At 37.7% G+C, this 19,635-nt stretch overlaps 1 protein-coding gene and 1 pseudogene across 1 annotated transcript; one reads left to right on the forward strand and one right to left on the reverse strand.

Annotated features, from left to right (window-relative positions):
• The first annotated feature begins 7,508 nt into the window (after positions 1-7,508).
• LOC135707126 (uncharacterized) lies at positions 7,509-18,323 on the forward strand (annotated as a pseudogene).
• On the reverse strand, positions 12,671-17,188 carry LOC135707106 (putative nuclease HARBI1). The gene is made up of 4 exons (XM_065228840.1): positions 17,046-17,188; positions 16,799-16,938; positions 13,400-13,577; positions 12,671-13,342 (listed from the first exon to the last, which is right to left on the reverse strand). Exons 1-4 carry the CDS (start codon positions 17,130-17,132, stop codon positions 12,671-12,673), a joined length of 1,077 nt encoding a protein of 358 aa, XP_065084912.1. The 5' UTR covers positions 17,133-17,188.
• Positions 18,324-19,635: the final 1,312 nt, after the last annotated feature.

Raw genomic sequence — 19,635 nt, forward strand, 5'->3', positions numbered from 1 at the left:
CCTGAATAATTACGTAGATAATCGAAGCTGAATTTTGATCGTGCATTTCCGGTAAAAGTTACGTGAAAAATAGGGTGGACGAAAACCTCCTATGTTTTCACGTAAATTAGACGTGACGATTTTTCAGAGTGTGGGATAATAATTAGACCTGTGCGCAGATCAAAATTTTACGGCGGTGGCGTAATATCAACAATCAATACGAAACTAACGTTTTTAATTGGCTCACTACTTGACTAGCCTATTGGTCCCAAGCAAATCGATAACGTATCCCATTCTAGTTGAAATTCTAGTACTACACAATGTTTATTTTGATTCGCTATGAAAGTTTGACAGATAAAATGAGGGGTTCGTTGATTTTCCTATGTTTCGAGGGGTACATCGATTAGCTTGGGACCGAAGAGAGTACCAGAGCTGAGCCAAAAAGTTGAGCATGTTCCTTTCGGGACTTTCTAGTCTTAGAGTTACCTCTATGCTAAAACCACAATCAGTTTTCCTCATATTCGAGAAGTTTTCCTCGGAAAAGTGTCGGGAAATTGACTCATTCTATGAGTGACCTACGTTTTCACAAATTTGAGTAACCTGAACTCAAATATGAGTAACTCTTACTCAATTTTGAGCTGTTTTCATTGGTCGAGCATGCGGAATTTGTTTAGAAAAGTATGTCAAGTGGTTGTTAAAATTGCAGGGGGTGGAGTCGTATGGCAAAGTGTTACAACCCTTTTATTAAGTATAATGGATTAGTGTGTAAGAAAAGTACGCTATGCAAGGGTGGATTGTATTTAAAAGCATTACGTAACATTTTAATTGGCCCTAGGAATTCTATTATTTATTGAGCATTACACCACCGACAAACCGACATGAAACTTAAACTTAGCTCTTGATCGAGAATCCATAACGGCCGATTCAAATGTGCAGCGATCCCATCTGTCAAAACAATAGTTTTGTTATTATCTAGATAAAAATAATTTGTCCAGAATAGATTGGACACGAACAAATTCATAATTTTTTTACCCGTGTTCGTGGCTAGGATAAAGATTTTCCGCGAACACGGTGGCAGATGTCAGTTTTGTGCTTTAATCAGAAATGTCATGGTAATTTGTATAGTAATTCATGTCGGTTTGTCGGTGATTACACGTTATTAATTTGTTGATAGCGATAAACTATATGCTTTTATTACTCTGATACATATTTGAATCTACACGCATTGTAGTCATAAAACTTTTTGTTTATGTATTTGAAGATGATATCTTTCGGGTATACGTAGAATCCCGCACAACTTGTTAGAGATTAAAAAAAAAGGTCAAATATCAGCGTGTTGTTAATAATAGTCACTTTGTAACTGATGGTTACAGTGATTATTTTGAGGTGACTCTGTCACCATGTATATAAATAATTAGTAGGTTTATACAGCGCTCTACACAACCCTATTAGCACAATCTCACCATTATCTCGTGAAAGCCACTTTGTTTACAGCGGTTTGAACCATCGGAAAATACTGCGCCGCTTTGCTTCGCTGCAGAAAAAAAAAGCGAAACCAAAGATGATGCCACGGAAGGAAATGTTTTACTGGAAACAAAGGGTCAACTGTTTGGGTTCGGGTTACTATGCTCGGCAATCTTGATGTTCGGCCCATTCTGTCCAAGACCTCCGTAGGGAGTTGTAGTGCGCGCGGTTATTCCATGTAAAAATAGTATGTGATTTTGCATGTGGTGTAAAGTAGTTTAAAGTTTGCTCTTCTTTCAGTGAACATATATTTAAGAGGAACTGTAGGCTGAGGATAGTGTTAACTATTGTATAACGTTGTGTTGCCGATAGTACGTCAAGGTAGAGCCAGTGGCAGAATAAAAGAAATGTACATTTAGGTTAAAACAAAATCGTTTCTCGTTCCACTAGGAAAAGGTCTGAATGATCAGAAGTTCAGTACCTGAAAAAAATATAAGTTATTACAGAGTTCAGTAAGAAAAAGGTAATTGTTGATTTTCATAACGTTTGTAAAAGGTTAAGTTATATGACGTCCATGTAATAACTGGGTGGGTAGGTCCATTCTACGGGACCTTTTTCTCTTTGTTCGGACAAAGTCCGTTATTCTCTTCCTCAGCCGGAGGTCATTCAAGGACAGCGGGACTAGCGACGAGTGGACCGAGGACCACCATTTTCTGGTTGGCAAAACGGCTCGAGACAGACACGTGTTCGTGTAACCACTACCGCATTGACGCCATTATACGAGAGTGGTCGCCTGTCCATCGTCATCAACATCGTTTTCGTTGTTTCCCGGTCGGCTCCTCCAGTGTAGCCATTCCACAGTCGGTCCCACAGTCATCGCCAATCGACGGGTGGTATCAGCTTCGTCGAAGTAACACGGGTGATCCCACCGCCATCATTATTTCACGAGCGGCCCCTGCATCGCCACCGTTTCATGGACGCTCTACTCACCACCGTTGTTGCCTAACGGTCAGGCACACCTGGTGCATCGTGGCCCCTCGGGTGATCCCAACAGCATCGCTGTATTTGTGAGAACACCAACATCATCGCCATACGAGCAAGCATCACCACCTGATCGTACCACATCACCTCTACCATCGCCGCCATCGCCGCCGACCTACCCACCTCTATGAAGAGACAGACAAAACCGCAAGTACCCAGCAAAATGCATGTGACGTCACTAGGTTACAATAAACAAAAAATGTAAAAATGTTCAAAATTTAGGCGGCTTATCTTTAGCCCTTAAACTATTTTCCACCATCTTCTTCGTTCATTTTCATTTCTACCGGACCCAGAAAGGGGTTTTCATGCCTCGCCCGGGAAGTTCTGTCTAGAAGGTTGAACATCGTGAGCCTTTGAGCTTCTTCTTTAGTTGACTGTCCAGAGTTTAACGTTTCCTTTCAGGTGCATGATTTCGGGTTGAGCTTCGCGTTTAAAAATAGGTTCCTGGTATTAACAGGTGGCCACGGAATAATTGTGAGATTTGTGCTATTAGCGACCCTGTGATTACCGAGAGATAGTTTTAGGGATAACAACTTATTCGCCTTTATGTAAATCCGATCCTCATCAGTAAGCCACTGCTAACTGCAAAACTCTATTTTTTTGCAAATGCTGTAATTGTCATGAATGGAGATTGTTTTATCCACATTGTTAGGGTGGATGCCTGACTGAAGTGCAGATACGGTCAGCCCAGCTATTTGGTGGTTAAAAACTCGTTCACTTGGCGTGCTGGTAGCGGGTACACACAATACCTTGTGAACCAAGGCTGCCAACCAAGGATACTGCAGCTTTCTAATTGACCACTTTATCAAGCAGTTTTGGCGTGACCAGCGATTCCACTCAACTGGACCAACTAATTTCTATTTTTTATGAAACTCACAAATGATGGCTACTTTGCTCGTGGTTCTAGAAGAAAAAATCTCAAAATAATGTTTTATGTCAAAGTTCGAGTGGTAGTAAACGTCATTTTAACTGCTTGAATAAAGTGGTTAATTTTCCAAAAGCATAGAATATCTCCATCTATAGGTGAGGCAGAAGGAAACTCTAGTCCACTGTTTGGTGTTTTCACCGGATCGAGAGAAAGAAAAAGTCAGCTAGTTTTCTTCTGCCTCAGTCTTGGCCTCACCTGTAGATCTCGCTGATCGAGACGAAGATTTTTGACGTTTGATAAGCACACCAAAACTGGGACGGGGCTTGACAATCGGGCAGCGGTTTTGAACCAATTTACTGTCAAATCCGAGCCAGTTTCTGATTGGTCGATTTGACAGTAGTGATTTTGACATAGACGGCAGTGGTGTCGGAATCATTGTTGACGTCAATTGCGTTGTTATTTGTTTATATTTGCGAAAGTAAAGTTGAAAAATTGAGTGCACTGCGTGTTTTAAGCGATGGATTGTTGTTTGTTTATGGTTGTTTTTATTGTGTTGAGCAAAAATGATGTACAAGATCAGGGTCTCATATTGTTATCCAAGTAGTTCAGGACGTAGATGCTTGTTCACTTTAACAGCTCCACGTAATTGTTTTGCTCAAGTAATTTAATTTCGTTACAAATTTTGCTAATAAAAAATCTGCACATATTCGTCGCTGACGGCATTGTCACTGACAATTGACATGGTTTGCCTTGACGATGACTATTATAGTACGTTCGGATTACAGAGTTATAAGTGTTATAGCGCTATCTTAATGTTTGTTTCTGTGTTGCAATTATTTGACAACTGTTATAACATGTTATAACCTGAGTACTGCGAACTAACTCAAAATGCTTGTCATCTGGGAGCCGAGCAAACTGTCAAACGGGAGCCAAATATTCAAAAGAGCTCAGAAGTCACGTAGGTATGCCCGAGGGTATGCCTAGTTACTGTTTGAACCACAAGTAAAGGTGTTGCCACCTACTGAATACAAATGAAGAATTATAATTATGAAACTGTCGGAACATCAACCTTAGTAGGCGGATAATGTAAATCATCGAGCGTGATGCTCGAAAAATTGTTTTTATTTGATATTAATAATGCCAAAAGTGGGTTGCTGAAACAAGGATGTAATCAAACTACCTAGACAATCCAAGATAAGGCAACTACTACTACAACGATCAGCTGATCGTCCGAACCTAGCAGCGTTACGATCCTGGTTAGCCTGACGGTGCACAGTGGGAAAAAATCGTCATAAAAGGAGCAAAATTCATTATCTCTGCTCAGCGCTGATTTAACCTTTGCAAATATAATCATTCTTATGGGAAAAGTTCTCAGCAATCCAGTGGGAATAGTTTCGTCCTGTGCAGAATAGGTCAAGTTGGGGTTTTTGGAACATTTTACTCAAACTTCTTAAAATTTTGTAAAAATGACTTAAAAATACCTCATTGTGGTTGATATACGTTCTGAAATATTGTCACTCTTGTAGAAAAACATCTGGAGAATCCATTGAAAATGGTTTTATACGTCACCAGTCTGTGCAGACTATGCATTTTAGACAATTTTACCCCTATTACGTGCGGACGAACAATTAGGAACATCGTATTTTCACACCCGCTTAAATTGTGTGGAGTGGATGATTCGGAGAGCGGCAAAAAAAAAAATCGGTCCCAGGACACCCGGCCCTCACACATGCGGACGTGAAATCTAAAGCCAGACAGATGGCGAACAAACTCGAAGGGCATTTCAAGATGCACGTAAACCGCCCGAAAATTGGAGGTAGCGGAAGTTCCAATAATGGAAATATGGCCAGAAGGCTATTCTCTGAGCCAGAAAAGTTAGCAGAAGTTCTTAATGCGGATGCTGATGTGATGAGAAACCTGCGTTTGATAAGCTGTTTGGCCTTGTCAAACCAATTTTGGAACAAGGACAAGTTAACAGAGTTGTACAACATCTTGGAAGAGCAGGTATACACTGAGTTTCCGTTTATAAGAAATCTACCTCTATACACACATTTAGCAGAATACGTAGATAAGTTGGTAAGATCATTGGTTACTAATCTACGCATTATAAACAAATTAATTTTATTTATTTTAAAGCCATTTCCATTGCATTTTGTTGATAAATAAGCTTGCCACAAAAATTATAAATATATTCGTCCCCATCTTGCTCGCAAAACTTCTCCAGAGGCCAATTTGTCAGATTTGATAAAGTCTGCATTGGCTCGTTCAGACCCCAAGATCGAGTTTTATATCAACTTCTTGCATCCTTACCCTGTCACTGTAAAAAAGATAAACCGTCACGTCTTAACCTTGAGTAAGTCATGAATATATGATTTCACGTTACACGCATCGTAAACAGAATCGATTTGATCAGCAGGGTTAATTTTTTCCATTATTTTTCATCAAATCCAATATTTTTGTCAGTGTCTGTTTTTATCATTTACCATGACACACACAAGGAATAGCGCTTCAACCCAGTGTAGATTAAATGCGTTTGTTTTGAAAATCAACGCTGTTACGTACGAGCGAAATAAACAAATGAGTTCATTATACATCAACAAATACGCGTTTGTTGATATTCACCAGTGCTTGATTATCCAACCCAAAATTGTCAAAATCAGAAATGATCCTCAAAAGCAAAATAATTAAATTCATTTTGGACAAAGTGATTATCGGTTTGTGTGTAAAAACTTGCACGACACGTTCTTCAGCGCTATATTTGTTTAAAGTAATCATTATGCATTTGATCCTCAAAATCATCCCCGCCAAGATGAAGACGAATAATAGTATTGACATCAACGGAGGCGATAATGAACATCCAGCCATGAATGAAGAAAAACAAATGTTGATTACGATACTCTGAAGTTGCTTTGATAAAGAGATTCATGCAAGTAGTTGGTTAAGGTTGTCTTCATTTTCAGCTATTTTGAGTGTAGAATAAATAAATTTTATCAGCACTGATCTTTGTGTTTTCTATTTACTGGTTCATAGAAATAATCGTTTGGAGGGATATAGATAAAAAGATAAGTGGTGAGGAACATACTCTGTAAGGAATTACCTACTAGGATCAGTTGAAACGGAACTGTATTGGAAAGAAGCTGATATTTAGAAAGTTGATTGATTGTTGTTTGTTTCCTTACACACGAAACACGGATTGTGCGACTTATGAAATAATTAATTTTATGTTATACATAAAGTTATTGAATGATATTTCTACGGTATATGAGGTTCACTTAAGATGGGATTATCACCATTAGATGTTTTCAGTAGGACAGTGCTTGAGGGTTTAATATGAATGTTTTGTATAATCGTATGATTTTAAATTTTTTCTTCAATAAAAGGGGAGAATCGGGCAAAATGTTTAGTTATCTAAATATTGCGCAAGACGAGACAAGCATTTTTTGATGCTTTAAACATATTTACAATGATATAATAAACGAGTACTCGATAAATATCTAAATTACATGCGTGAATTCGAATACTACTTGATTTAATTAACGGAGATAATCAGGAAAAATGGGTAATAAGCTGATGTGAGCACAAAATGAGGCCATCACCATTAAATTCCTCACACATTTTTACAGCGGGAAAGTACCCGAACGATCAAAATAACAGGCCTTAATTCTTATAAAAGTATATCATGACTTGTTTTCTTCAGTTAAAGGGGGAAATTGGGCAAAATGGGTAATTTACTAAAATTTTCTCAAGATGAAACCATCACCATTCGATTCCTCAATAATTTTTACAAAAATAAAGTACACGAGGGTATAGTATGACAGGCACTAACGCGTATAACCGTGTAACACTACTGATTAACTTCATAAATAGGGGAGTATTAGGAAAAAAATGGCTCCATACATCAGCTTACATTTCGATGTAATCTAAAACGTAATTTTTTGATCCCTAAGGTGTTTTCCTTCAAGAAGGGCTATCATTGGACAGGTTTTCTTATCACTGACTACTGTCTTTTAAAAAATATCTAAAATAAGGCAATAGGGGTAAAATTGACTAAAATGCATAGTCTGCAGAGACTGGTGATGTTTAAAACCATTTTTAATGGATTCTCCAGATGTTTTTCTACAAGAATGACAATATTTCAGAACGTATATTAACCACAATGAGGTATTTTTAAGTCATTTTTACAAAATTTTAAGAAATTTGAGTAAAATGCTCCAAAAACCCAAACTTGCTCTATTCTGCACAGGACGAATCTATTTCCACTGGATTTCTGAGAATTTTTCCCATAAGAATGATAATATTTGCAAAGGTTAAATCAGCGCTGATCAGAGATAATGAATTTTGCTCCTTTTATGTCGATTTTTTCCCACTGTGCGATGGGGCAATAGAGATTTTCACGGCCGATAATATTGGTGCGCAGTGTGAGAGTGTAGTAGTGATAATCCGAGGAAAATAAAAAAAAACAAACATCTGTCAAAAATTTCAAGTATGGTAAGCTGTTCAGAAGTGAAAAAATAATTTGGAAAAAAAAACAATTACGAGTTGCTGAACTATTTTTATCAATCAAAACTTTCATTTCACGACTCTAAAGAAGCTGCCAAAAAATTCAGCTTTGCGGAGTCGATCCATATTCCGTAAAAACAAATCAGAAGGAGGTTCCCCTAAATGTAACGTTCGCCCGAATCTATCAATTCTTGGTGCTGGATGAAAACCCATTTACGGGGATGCCGAAGGACTGTTCTAAAGGAATGGATGCCGTGCTGTTTTTTTTTTTTAAATGGGTGGGTGAAAAATGTTTCCGGGCGGAAACTTCACGATATGTATGTAGTTCACGGAAGAGTACATCATTCATTCTCGTTAAATGAAAAGCCACTCCAGCCGTGGGTTATAGTGAAGGAAGACGGATGCATCTTATGTCGTTTTCGTTTTTGAACCTGGGTTAGTGTTAACCTGACTCTGCAATAAAAAAACGTTTTCAGTTTGAAGAGTGTTTCGTATGTTGGTGTGTGTGACATCGCGTGAAGTTAGCTGTCAAACACTTTTTTGCTTGTTGTTTGCAGTATCGCGCTTTTTCACTTTTTCACTAATTCCGTCTGCAGTTTCCGACGCCGTTTTCTGCTTTTCGCGTTTTAAAATAAAATGGAAGGACAAATCATCAATCTCACCGATTTTGAGCTCGTGGTGGACGAAAACGGGAACGCCGTGCAACAAGTGGAAGGGTTCGTGCTGCTTCGGAACAAAGCAGGTAAGTTCATTTTTTGTTGCCTGATTTTATGGCTAGTGCGATTCATTTTGTCGGTTTATTGTTTTTTACAAGGCTGCGATGCCGGAGGCATTCCCAGTGTAATCCAGGTGCGTTATAGTATGAAATCTCGACCGATAATGACATTGTAAGCTTTTTCCACGCAAAGCGCAAACCGCCCACGCAAATCAATCGCATCATCGTGTAGAGGAAACTTTCCTCTATGCAATGAGAGATGCTGATGGTTTGCGTTGGCGGTTTACGCTTTGGGAGGAAAGGGCTTTGGTTTTATTTACAAAAACCTATGAGCCTTTGCAATAGTTTTATCGAGAAAACATGTTGTATTGTTTGAATACGGAGTGAAATTCTTTTAATACAGGGGATACTTAAAATAACTAGGATGGGCTAATTTTCGGTCAATTTTAATTCTTTCAAGAGCATTCGACTGGAAAACTAGTATAGTTTTATAGTGTGACCGCAAAAGTAACCATGTTCACCGGATACCGGAGATATTCCGGGTTTCTGGAGGGCTTGTCTAACATGCTGAATCTGTGATGAAATTTTCTTTAGGATGCCGGTTTAAAATCGACATTTTTCAGTAAATAAACAGAACGAAGAACCATTTCCAAAGCGAGTGATTTGCCAAGAAATAAAATCGGCTTATAATTAACCGAGATATGGCCATTTCCCTGGAATCAGTCCTGATGGAGGGTTTAAAATGCATCATTGACCACATAAGCCGCTCTCGGAACCTCCTGATTGACCACATTGACCACTCTTGGAGCCATGGGATAACCCCGGGAAAACATGTAGCATGGGACAATTGGCTTTTTACATCAAAACGTACCTTGTGACAGCTTTTTCTTCATGATTTTTCATCATTAGACTTTTGATGGACTTTTAATAAATCATTGACCACATTGACAGCTCTCGGAACTACCAAGATATCCCCGGGGAACCCTGTAGCAGGAGACAACTTCAAGTTTACACCTGAACATGCCGTATGACAGTTCTATCTTCATGGTTTTTCATGAATAGGCCTTCCATAAACTTCAAACGGATCATTGGCCATATTGGCCGCTCTCGGAAACTCCAGGATCCCCCCGAGGGAGCATGCGACAGTTCTATGTTTACACCAAACATGCCGTGCGACACCCGCATAAACGCGAATCATAACTTGACCTTACCGAAAAGGTTAAAAATTGTCTATAATCCCTGCTAAACTTTCACTGAAATGGTTATGAAACTTTACATGAATGTTTGAGCATGAGCATGAGCATGATTGACCGCCCACGGTTGCTACTCTGTTATTGCCAGACCAGCTGTAATTACACAGAGAACCAATAGACGATGCTTGGGACTAGCAATCATCCTCAATGTCAAGAGGTCAAGAAAGGAAGGGATAGGAATGTGTTGACGTGACACTGGCTTTGATGGAAGCCGAGAACACCTCTGCACTTCCACGAGGAATCACTGGGATATTGGGTAATAGGGTTGGGTTTGCAGCAGGGTTCGTTTTGGTAAACGATAAGCTGAATTGATGTCCTAACGATCGTATAACGCGAAGGAGCTGGGGATTGAACCCACGGTCCTCTGCTCAGTAAGCAAAAACGTCTGCCACTAGGCAGACGAGCTCCTTTTTAATCATTGACGAATCTTAAATGTAGATGGGCCTATAGGAGAAAAAATGAATTTTTACACCAAAACATGCCTTGCAAAAGCTCTTTCTTTATGTTTTTTCATGAATATATAGAGAGCCTATTAATAAGAAAAATATGAAGAAATAGCTATCGCACGGCAAGTTTTGGTGTAAAAACGCAATTGGGTTCTTAAATTTTATAAAAATATATTGGTTTTTATATATCATCTGAAAAAGCTTCGTTTTGTGAGCATAGCGATATGTTTTTCGAACCCACACACTTTCATCTCGATTTTTAAATCAAGCTTAATAATACTTGTATCCGCTGACCATGGTTATTTTCGTGGTAACAATATAAAAATATATTAGTTTTGCAGTCGAATGCTTTTAAAAGAATTAAAATCGGACCATATTTGACGAAGTTACAACAATCCAAATTTTTCCAGAAATTAGTCTATCCTACACTAATACAATTCCACACATTTTTATTGACGAATTTCCATGTAAAATTCCACATGATTTTCATTCCGTACATAAACAGAATCCACTCAGAATCACACATTAAATTTATGAGTCAAATGATTAGTATGTGTGGTTACACATGGCTTTTATGTTAACACATATTAAGTATGTGTCCGACACATAGATATCATTTGTTGATCACATTTTAAAAATGCATGTGTGGGACACATAAACACAATCTTTGAAATTTTATCAGTGTAGTTATTTTGAATATCCCCTGGAGCTTCTAATCAAAAATTGAAATAATGAATTTATTTCTTGCTATTATTCATGTCTCATGGGATATACCTATTTTTAATTTTGCTAACTTAATTTTGCTAATTTATTTCTTGCTATTATTCATGTCTCATGGGATATATTTTTAATTTTGTCTTCAGATTATGCAGTGGTGCAAGTGAAAATCACTGAAGTTGCTGAGTTCTACGGTTTGAGAACGGAAGCACCACAATACGAGAGGAATGCTGAAATCAGCAGCCCAGGTCCATCGTGTACCACAAAAACAGTGATGACGTGGACTGAGGAGCAGACGCGTCTCCTGTTGAATCTGTATTTGATTAACTTGGATAATGTTGGACCGCTAAAAAAATTTAAAAACAAAAAACAATTGTGGGAAAATATTTCCCAAGAAATTTATAAACAACAAGGCGTTAATTTTTCTGCGTTACAAGTAGAAAACCGGTACAAGAACGTATCCAAGAAGAACAAGGATGTATTGGAAAATAACCGCACATCCGGTGCATCGATCATTGCTACACCTTATGATAAGGAGATGGGTCAAATAGCATCAGTCGATGATTCAATAGAGCCGGAGATCATCATGACACCCACTGTCATCAGACGCAAACGATTGGCAGAAACGGAACTGTCTACTACCGATAGCTCTGTCCCAGATGTCACAGATTCCACTACATCCACGCCGCCCAGCAAAAGGACTAGCAACGCGGATGCTTCATTTCAGCTGTTGGAGGCGTACAAAGCAGAATGCGAACGGAAAGAAGAAAGAGGAAAGGAAAAAGCAAAGCAACACAGCGAAAAGATGGAGAAACTGGATCGGCTAAATAATGTATTGGAAGAACTTCTAAAGAAAATTAATTAATTCAGTTTTAGTTGGAGTTTGGTTTTACACGAAGATTTACGTACAGCTTTGAAATGTTCATGTCAAATAAAATAACATATACAATATCACAATTAAATCCATTCTCGAACCGATTTTTGGTATCTTTGCCGCAAATGAAAGAAGAAGCTTGGCACCCTGACCTTGATTTCCTCTAGCCTATTGGTCCCAAGCAAATCGATTAACGTACTCCATTCTAGTATAAATTCCAGTACTACACTATGTTCGTTTTGATTCGCTATGAAAATTTGACAGATAAAATGAGGGGTTCGTGGATTTTCCTATGTTTCGAGGGGTGCATCGATTAGCTTGGGACCGAAGATAGTACCAGAGCTGAGCCAAAAAGTTGAGCTGGTTTCTTCGGAACCTTCTGGTCTTAGAGTTACCTCTATGGTCATACCACAGACAAACAGACATAACACTCGTAAGTTGTTCATCGAACAAGCATTTAACGAACAATTTAAAAGTATCGTAGTTGGTAGTACCGCCACCTGTGGCGCGCATAGTCAATTCCCTTGCGTTTGACGTTTACACACTACCGCCATCTGTTCAACGTAGTGCCCACCACTGTGTACTCAATAGATGGCGGTAATGTTTTAGTGACGATGTTTTACAGTGAGAAATATTCAATGTGTTATGTCTGTTTGTCTGTGGTCATACCGTATTCAAATGAAATTTTTGTATCTGTGCTTTTAGAACAAAATTAGACTTGGGACCGGAATATGGACCCGGCATCCCACAGAGTGGTGCTTAAAAACTAGAAATACATGATGGAGTTTGATTAAAAGTCGTTTTATTGAATTTCTATTGCATTAATGTTTCAGCAATTTCACTTCTCTTAACTTCTCCAAGTCTGCGCAAAGCGGCATTCCTTGTGCTTTGGGAACCACTTGGCCCGGTAGGTGGAATCTGACTGCTTCGGGTTTCATCGGGCTCAATGGGATCAGCTGCTTCTTCGTTGAATGTGTCATTTTGATCAATACACATGTTATGGAGTGTACAACAAGCCAAAACAAACTTGCACATTCTTTCGACACGAAAGAAATCGAGCCGAGTTAGCTGACGGAACCTTTGTTTCAAAATTCCAAAGCAGTTCTCAATCTTAACACGTGTTTGGCTGTGTTTAAGATTGTAGTTTGTATCCTTTTGTGATAGATTACCATAATCTTTGAACGGAGTAAGCAAATACTCCCGCAAGGGATACGCCGCATCACCGAGCAGATGGTACTTTCCATGGCATATGCCAGGTAGCTCGTCACTAACAGGTGACAGAGAGAAAATTCTTGAGTCGTGTATGCGGCTAGGAGACCCCACACAGACATCAATGAATCTTCTCTTCGCGTCACAAATCCCTTGAAGTGTTATTGACAACAAGTCATGACGATTAACATACGTAGATCGTATTTTGTTTGCTGGTTTTCTGATGTAGATGTAACACCCGTCGATACAGCCAATCACGTTTGGAAAACCAGAAATCTGTAAAAATTTGAAATATTCGCTGATCACATCAGAATTATCTCATTTTTAACTAACACTTCTGAAATCGGTTGCGATCCTTTCCTTCTCTGCTGTTGAATCTGGAAACCGAATAATGGTTTTGGACACATCGTAAAGGAAGTCCAAAATACGGTTCAAACATTTAAAAAACGATGATTCCGACATGTTGAACAGGGTGCCGATTTCACGATACGAATCTTTGTTTGCACAAAACCTAAAAAAAATCGTTTAAAATCAGTACAATCTAGCAGAATTCGTTGGTGTTTTTTGTTTGGTACAGTATATAATGAGAGAGAGAAGGATTAGTATTTTCCATTTAATTCCAATACTTTATTTGCTTATTCTTGACAGATACGCGTATTTCGTCTACAATGTGCAGACTTCTTCAGTGTCTTGTACTAATACTCGACTCAACTAGTCGAGTATTAGTACAAGACACTGAAGAAGTCTGCACATTGTAGACGAAATACGCGTATCTGCCAAGGATAAGCAAATAAAGTAGTGGAATTAAATGGAAAATACTAATCCTTCTCTCTCTCATTATACAGGTATTCCACTAAGACGCTCACATTTATCAGGATTTAGTACAGTATAGTTACAAAGTTGAATCACCCCTTAACCTACCGAGACGAATTTTTATTTAGAATAATGGTTCGTTTTAGACAACTACGTTGCAATCTACTTGATGTTTCATCAAGGAGAAGTGATTGGCTAAAAGATATGGCCGGATATGAGTGTGGCATACATGCAAATTGGTAATGATTCTTACTAACTGCAGGTATATTATCGAAATTTGTGCCAAAAATTATTTAATTTTGTAAGACTTTGTCAAAACCTAATCATTTATGAGCATCATACCAATAATCAATACGAAACTAACGATTTTAAATTGGCTTACTACTTGACTAGCCTATTGGTCCCAAGCAAACGATTAACGTGTCCCATTCTAGTCGAAATTCTAGTACTACGCAATGTTTGTTTTGATTTGCTATGAAAGTTTGACAGATAAAATGAGGGGTTATTGGTTTTTCGTATGTTTCGAGGGGTGAATCGATAAACTTGGGACCGAAGAGAGTACCAGAGCTGAGCCAAAAAGTTGAGCACGTTTCTTCGGGACCTTCTGGTCTTAGAGTTACCTCTATGATCATACTGCACTACATTTGCCAAATTTGAACATTTATATCCGCCCCCCCCCCACAAAAAGGAGGAGGGTCGTAAGTTCACATGTGTTATTCTATCTTTTAGCCTATCTTTTCTCTTGAAGAAACATCAAGCAGATTGCAAATTAGTTACGTAGTCGTCCACAACAAGCCATTAAACTACGAAAGAAATGTTTAGCCCGAGAGATAATTTTAATCGGTTCTTAATAAATCTTAGGGAATTTCAAGGTGAACCCTTGCAACATTCTAAGAAGAATTTTAACAAAGTTCTGAGGAAATTTTCAGGAGTGTACTGAGGATGGTTTCAAGAAAATTAATAGCAAACTTCAATAGCAGATCGGGGGTGAATTTCAAAAGGTTTCTGAAAAATGCTTATAGGTTAATCTGAAGAAATTACCCGGGAATTGCAATGAATATAACAAGAGTATTTTATAAATAGAATAAACAGTGCGAGGTTTCATGAAAATACCAACAATACTGTAAATTCAATTTTTAAAAATTTCAGCAGTTGTTGAAAATTTGAAGGGAAATCCAATTAGAATCCAAATTGTTTCTAGTGTTTCAGAAATTTTACTTGCAAATATATAGTTTTTGAATCATCGCAATTGGGTAGAAAATATTCCAGGATAGTCGTAAAACAATCAAAAGTGCCAATTTTTTTATCTCATTCCTAATCCACACTTGAAGCAAAATCTAAAATAAAATGTTTCTATCAAATATTCAAGTTAATTATAATGATAATTATTTAAAAACCTATTATCGAATAAAATAGTTGATCTCTACCAAGACTAAGTTTTCAAAGATGTTTTATAATTTTGCTTTGCTCAATTGTCGGAGTCACACAATTTTGTAACATTTTCTAAATGCAAATCGTTTCGTCTTGATTTTATGTATAACATTAAAAGGACTTTTATTGCAAGGTTATGATCCCTTGGTAAAAAAAAAATATGTTCTAAATACTCAGCATTTACTAAAGTAGGAAAAATTTAAAAGTTTATCAGCCGCCGATTTAAAAAAAAAAATCACTGGTGAAAATAAAATTCAGATATCGAGCAAAACATGAGTTCGTAACCTTAAAAAAACTATTCTTTGGATCTTAATTTCTTGCAAACTTAAGATTCCTTAAACAATTCGTAAAACCAATTCATCACTTTTCCACCCTGGATTCTGGTTTTCTTCCTTATGGTATTGAGCATGATTCCCGTCATCTTTATGAATAATTTGAACGAGATAACTTAAAACTTGTTTCTAAGAAAATTCCGAGGGGCACGTAATACAAAGAACCGGTGCTTTGAAGTTAAAATGCAATCAAAAGTACTTAAAGTAATAAATGCGTTTTGAAGTAGTACTGACGGTTATTAAAATTACCGCCATCTGTTGAATACACTGTGGTGGGTAGTACGCTGAACAGATGGCGGTAGTGTGTAAAGTCAAACGCAAGGGAATTGACTATGCGCGCCACAGGTGGTGGTGCTACCAACTACGATACTTTTGAATTGGCCGTTAAATGCTTGTTCGATGAACAACTTGCGAGTGTTATATCTGTTTGTCTGTGGTTCTACATTGTGTAATTAATGTAATGCAAACAGTAGTTAATGGAATTAATTTAATTACAGCCGTTGCCTGCGTTGGAGTTAAAGGATATTGCGTTCCCCTAGGAAAATTCTTGAGAAAATAAAAAAAAATGTGCAGAGGGGCAGGGTTCCTTCCATTCATTTTGGCTAAAAAAATGTTTTAAAAAATTATGGAATAATAAGATATTATAATAATATTTTGTTTGTGTAAGCAACAAGAAAAGATTGTGGAGTTTGTGTTTGACACATAATACCAGCCAATGTTGCTGCATGAGAGTCGCAATAAGCGATTTTGTCATTTATCTCACCCACTCTTCACTCTTCACTCTTCGCGAAGAGGCGATCAGAAAATCGCTCATTGTGGCTCTGTCAAAGCTAAATTTACAGGTTTTATGTGTCAAACACAAACTTTAAAAAATTGTCTTGTTCCTTACACATACAAAATACCATCATAATATCGTATTATTCCATAATTTCCTAAAACATTTTTTTAGTCAAAATGAATGGAAGGCACCCTGCAGAGGGGTTTTCAGAGAAAATAAAAATATTCAGGATTGGAAAATCAGAGGATTTTAAGATTTAAAACTACGATAAATTGCCATCTACACTCACAACACCTCCTCTCTCAATGAAGTTAAGTAAAAAAATATTGAAAATCTTTCAGTATTATGACCATATAAATGCTAAACCAAAATCCTTACCACAAAAAAGCATACATTTGCTCGTTTGCTGGAACATTCCTGCGTCCAGTACCGGAGTTTGAACGAAAGAATTCGGATTCTGCGTATCTCGTAACTATCGTATTGGCTGTGGTTTTGTTGAGCCGAAAGTGACGTCGGAACTAGAAATAAATATGTTTTGCTTGTTCATGATGCAAACTCAAAACTGATAAAAATGCCGCTTGGAGCTGACTTCCGTTTACCGGCTGCATATAATCTATTTTATTACCTCTTCCTCCGAAAAATGCTCAACTACGTCTCTGACGAAATTATTGACCCGGCATTTTTTGTACTTCGGTTTTCTGAGAATCGTCATTAAAATATGTTCATCGAAATCGGAATCAGAATCTGATTCCGATTCCGATTCCAGTAATTGAACTGCAGAGGCAGCGAAAGCAACCACAGACAGGGATGGAAAATCATTTACATTCATTTCATGCATTCATTTACATTCATTTGTCTCTAACTTTTTTCATCAACAAAATTCCGTAAAATAGAGTTTGAAGCTTTTGTAGGTTTTTATGTTGGTTGCATCTTTTGTAAACAACTCAAATCTGTATCTCTTATGCATGATGAATCAGAGTGATTAGAATCCACCATTGTTTTTCAGTGAATGTAAATTGCATTCACTGAAAAATAATAACATGTTCTGCCAGCTCTTTTTCATCATGCATAAGAGATTCATATTTTAGTTATGATTAACAGTTGTAGTTAATATCAAAAGCTACAAAAGCTTCATACATCATTTAACTGTATTCTGTTGATGAAAAAAGTTAGAGGCAAATGAATGTAAATGAATGCACGAAATGAATGTAAATGATTTTCCATCCCTGACCACAGACGCAACGTTTTGCATATCTATTTCGAATTTTTTTTTCACAATCCAACAACGCACAGTTTGACAGCTCAGATGCAGTTGTATTGGTGAATCCAACCAGTAAACCGTGAAAAATTACAGTGCGAACCTATCAACTTTGGAGTTGAAACTAGTGTGGAACTAGGTTCAACCCGTGCGAATAAAAAAACGTTTTGACAGCAGTTAGGTTGAAACTGGTGCAAAACTGGGTTGGAACTGAACAAAAACGAAAACGACATTAAGCTGCACACTGTGATTGTACAATAGGAATTCTTGAAGCTTGTAGCCACGTTGGAGCTACTCTTTTTGCGTTAGATGGGATCCGAAGTGCTATACTAGAGAAAAAAGTGAGTGACATTACATTTGATCGCTTTCTATCAAGTAATCTAACTCATCTACATCTTGTGCACTTGCTTTACTCATACGTTTATTTTTGCTTTCTGCAGCTCTCTGTGACAGATCTACCAGCTTATTGGAAGAAACCTCCGACTTCCATTACTACAGACTTATACAAAAAAATACGGGATATAGATTTTGGTCGGAAAGTAATACGTACATATCCGTACCGGTGTCCTGATGCTTCTGATGTAACTCGTCAAGTTGCTCTTCTAGAAGCCATCCAACACGATGAGTGGAACGTTGCCGCAGTAACAAAATTTTGTGGGGAAGCTGGTTTAAATTTTAAATGCTTGGCGTGTTCCAAAGACAACGAAATTCGTTTGAACCTAGAGGTGTACAACCTGCGACTGCTGTACAACCCTCAGAACTCTATGTACAATCTTCAACAACTCAGAGGTCTGGCTGAAAACGTGTACAAAAATATGAACAGGGACCCAGAGATGCTGAAGAAAATTGAAACCATTACACAGGACCAAAGTAATAGCAAATGGTGGTTAACTTTCCGCACTGGCCGTATCACCGCATCAATTTTTTAAAGAAGTCTGTTATACTCCTATTTCGAAACCATCAATAACAATACTCCGTAGAATTTGTTACCCAGATGCCGTAAAGTTTTCTTCGTCGTCTATAAAATATGGAAAAAAAATATGAAGAGGTTGCAGTTAACGCTCTGTATCGTTCAATTGCTGACTTGCACAGCAATATCATCAATGAAAAATCTGGTCTGGTGATTTCTGATGCAGAACCGTGTCTTGGAGCTTCACCTGATGCCATTTTTCGTTGCAGTTGCCATGGAACTACTGTCGTTGAAGTCAAATGTCCGTGACTGCGATGACATAATAACAGTCCTAACTCAACTTAGCGATCCTTATACAATCGAAGACTGTAATGGCGAGATTGTCTTAAACACTAATCACAAATATTTTTTCCAGGCATTAATGCAAGTGCATATTTGCAATGCCACCTTTGGATATTTTTATATCTGGTCTCCCAAAAGATCACTGATTTTCCAAATCAAGCGAAATGAACAGTTTTGGAATGCATATAAAGAAAAGGCGATTTGTTTTTTCAAAAATGTTGTTTTGCCTGAATTGATGTCTCGTATGTATACTAACAAGTCTGATATAAATAACTTAAATAATATGTAAGTACATGCATTGATCGAGCATGATGTATAAGCACGTTAGAAAAATGAAGAAGAAAAAAAAACATTAAATATATAATAGGGCAATGTGCGACAAAATCGAGATCCGAATAATTATTAAATCAGTTGGTCAGAAGGATGATCCAGTTACTTCAGTTGTTTGTCAGTTCGTTGTGGAACAAGTCAGGCCACGGATGCCCCAAGAGGCATAAGCAATTCATCAATCAAAAACCCCCGGTCAGCCATAACAAAATCTCCATGTTCGATCAAGTTCAGGAATCCTGACATTTTGATAATCTCTTTGTCTGAAGTCCTCCCGCCGAAAGCTTCAGAAATGTAGATAATATTTCCGGAGGCGCTTATTCCAATCAAAACCTTAACAGTCTTATGTTTCTTGTAATTAGAAAACACATTTGCATT

The sequence above is a fragment of the Ochlerotatus camptorhynchus genome, unplaced genomic scaffold (assembly GCF_037179485.1).
Source record: "Ochlerotatus camptorhynchus isolate MF236.1 unplaced genomic scaffold, CSIRO-AGI_Acam_v1.1 ptg000304l, whole genome shotgun sequence".
Taxonomy (NCBI): domain Eukaryota; kingdom Metazoa; phylum Arthropoda; class Insecta; order Diptera; family Culicidae; genus Ochlerotatus; species Ochlerotatus camptorhynchus.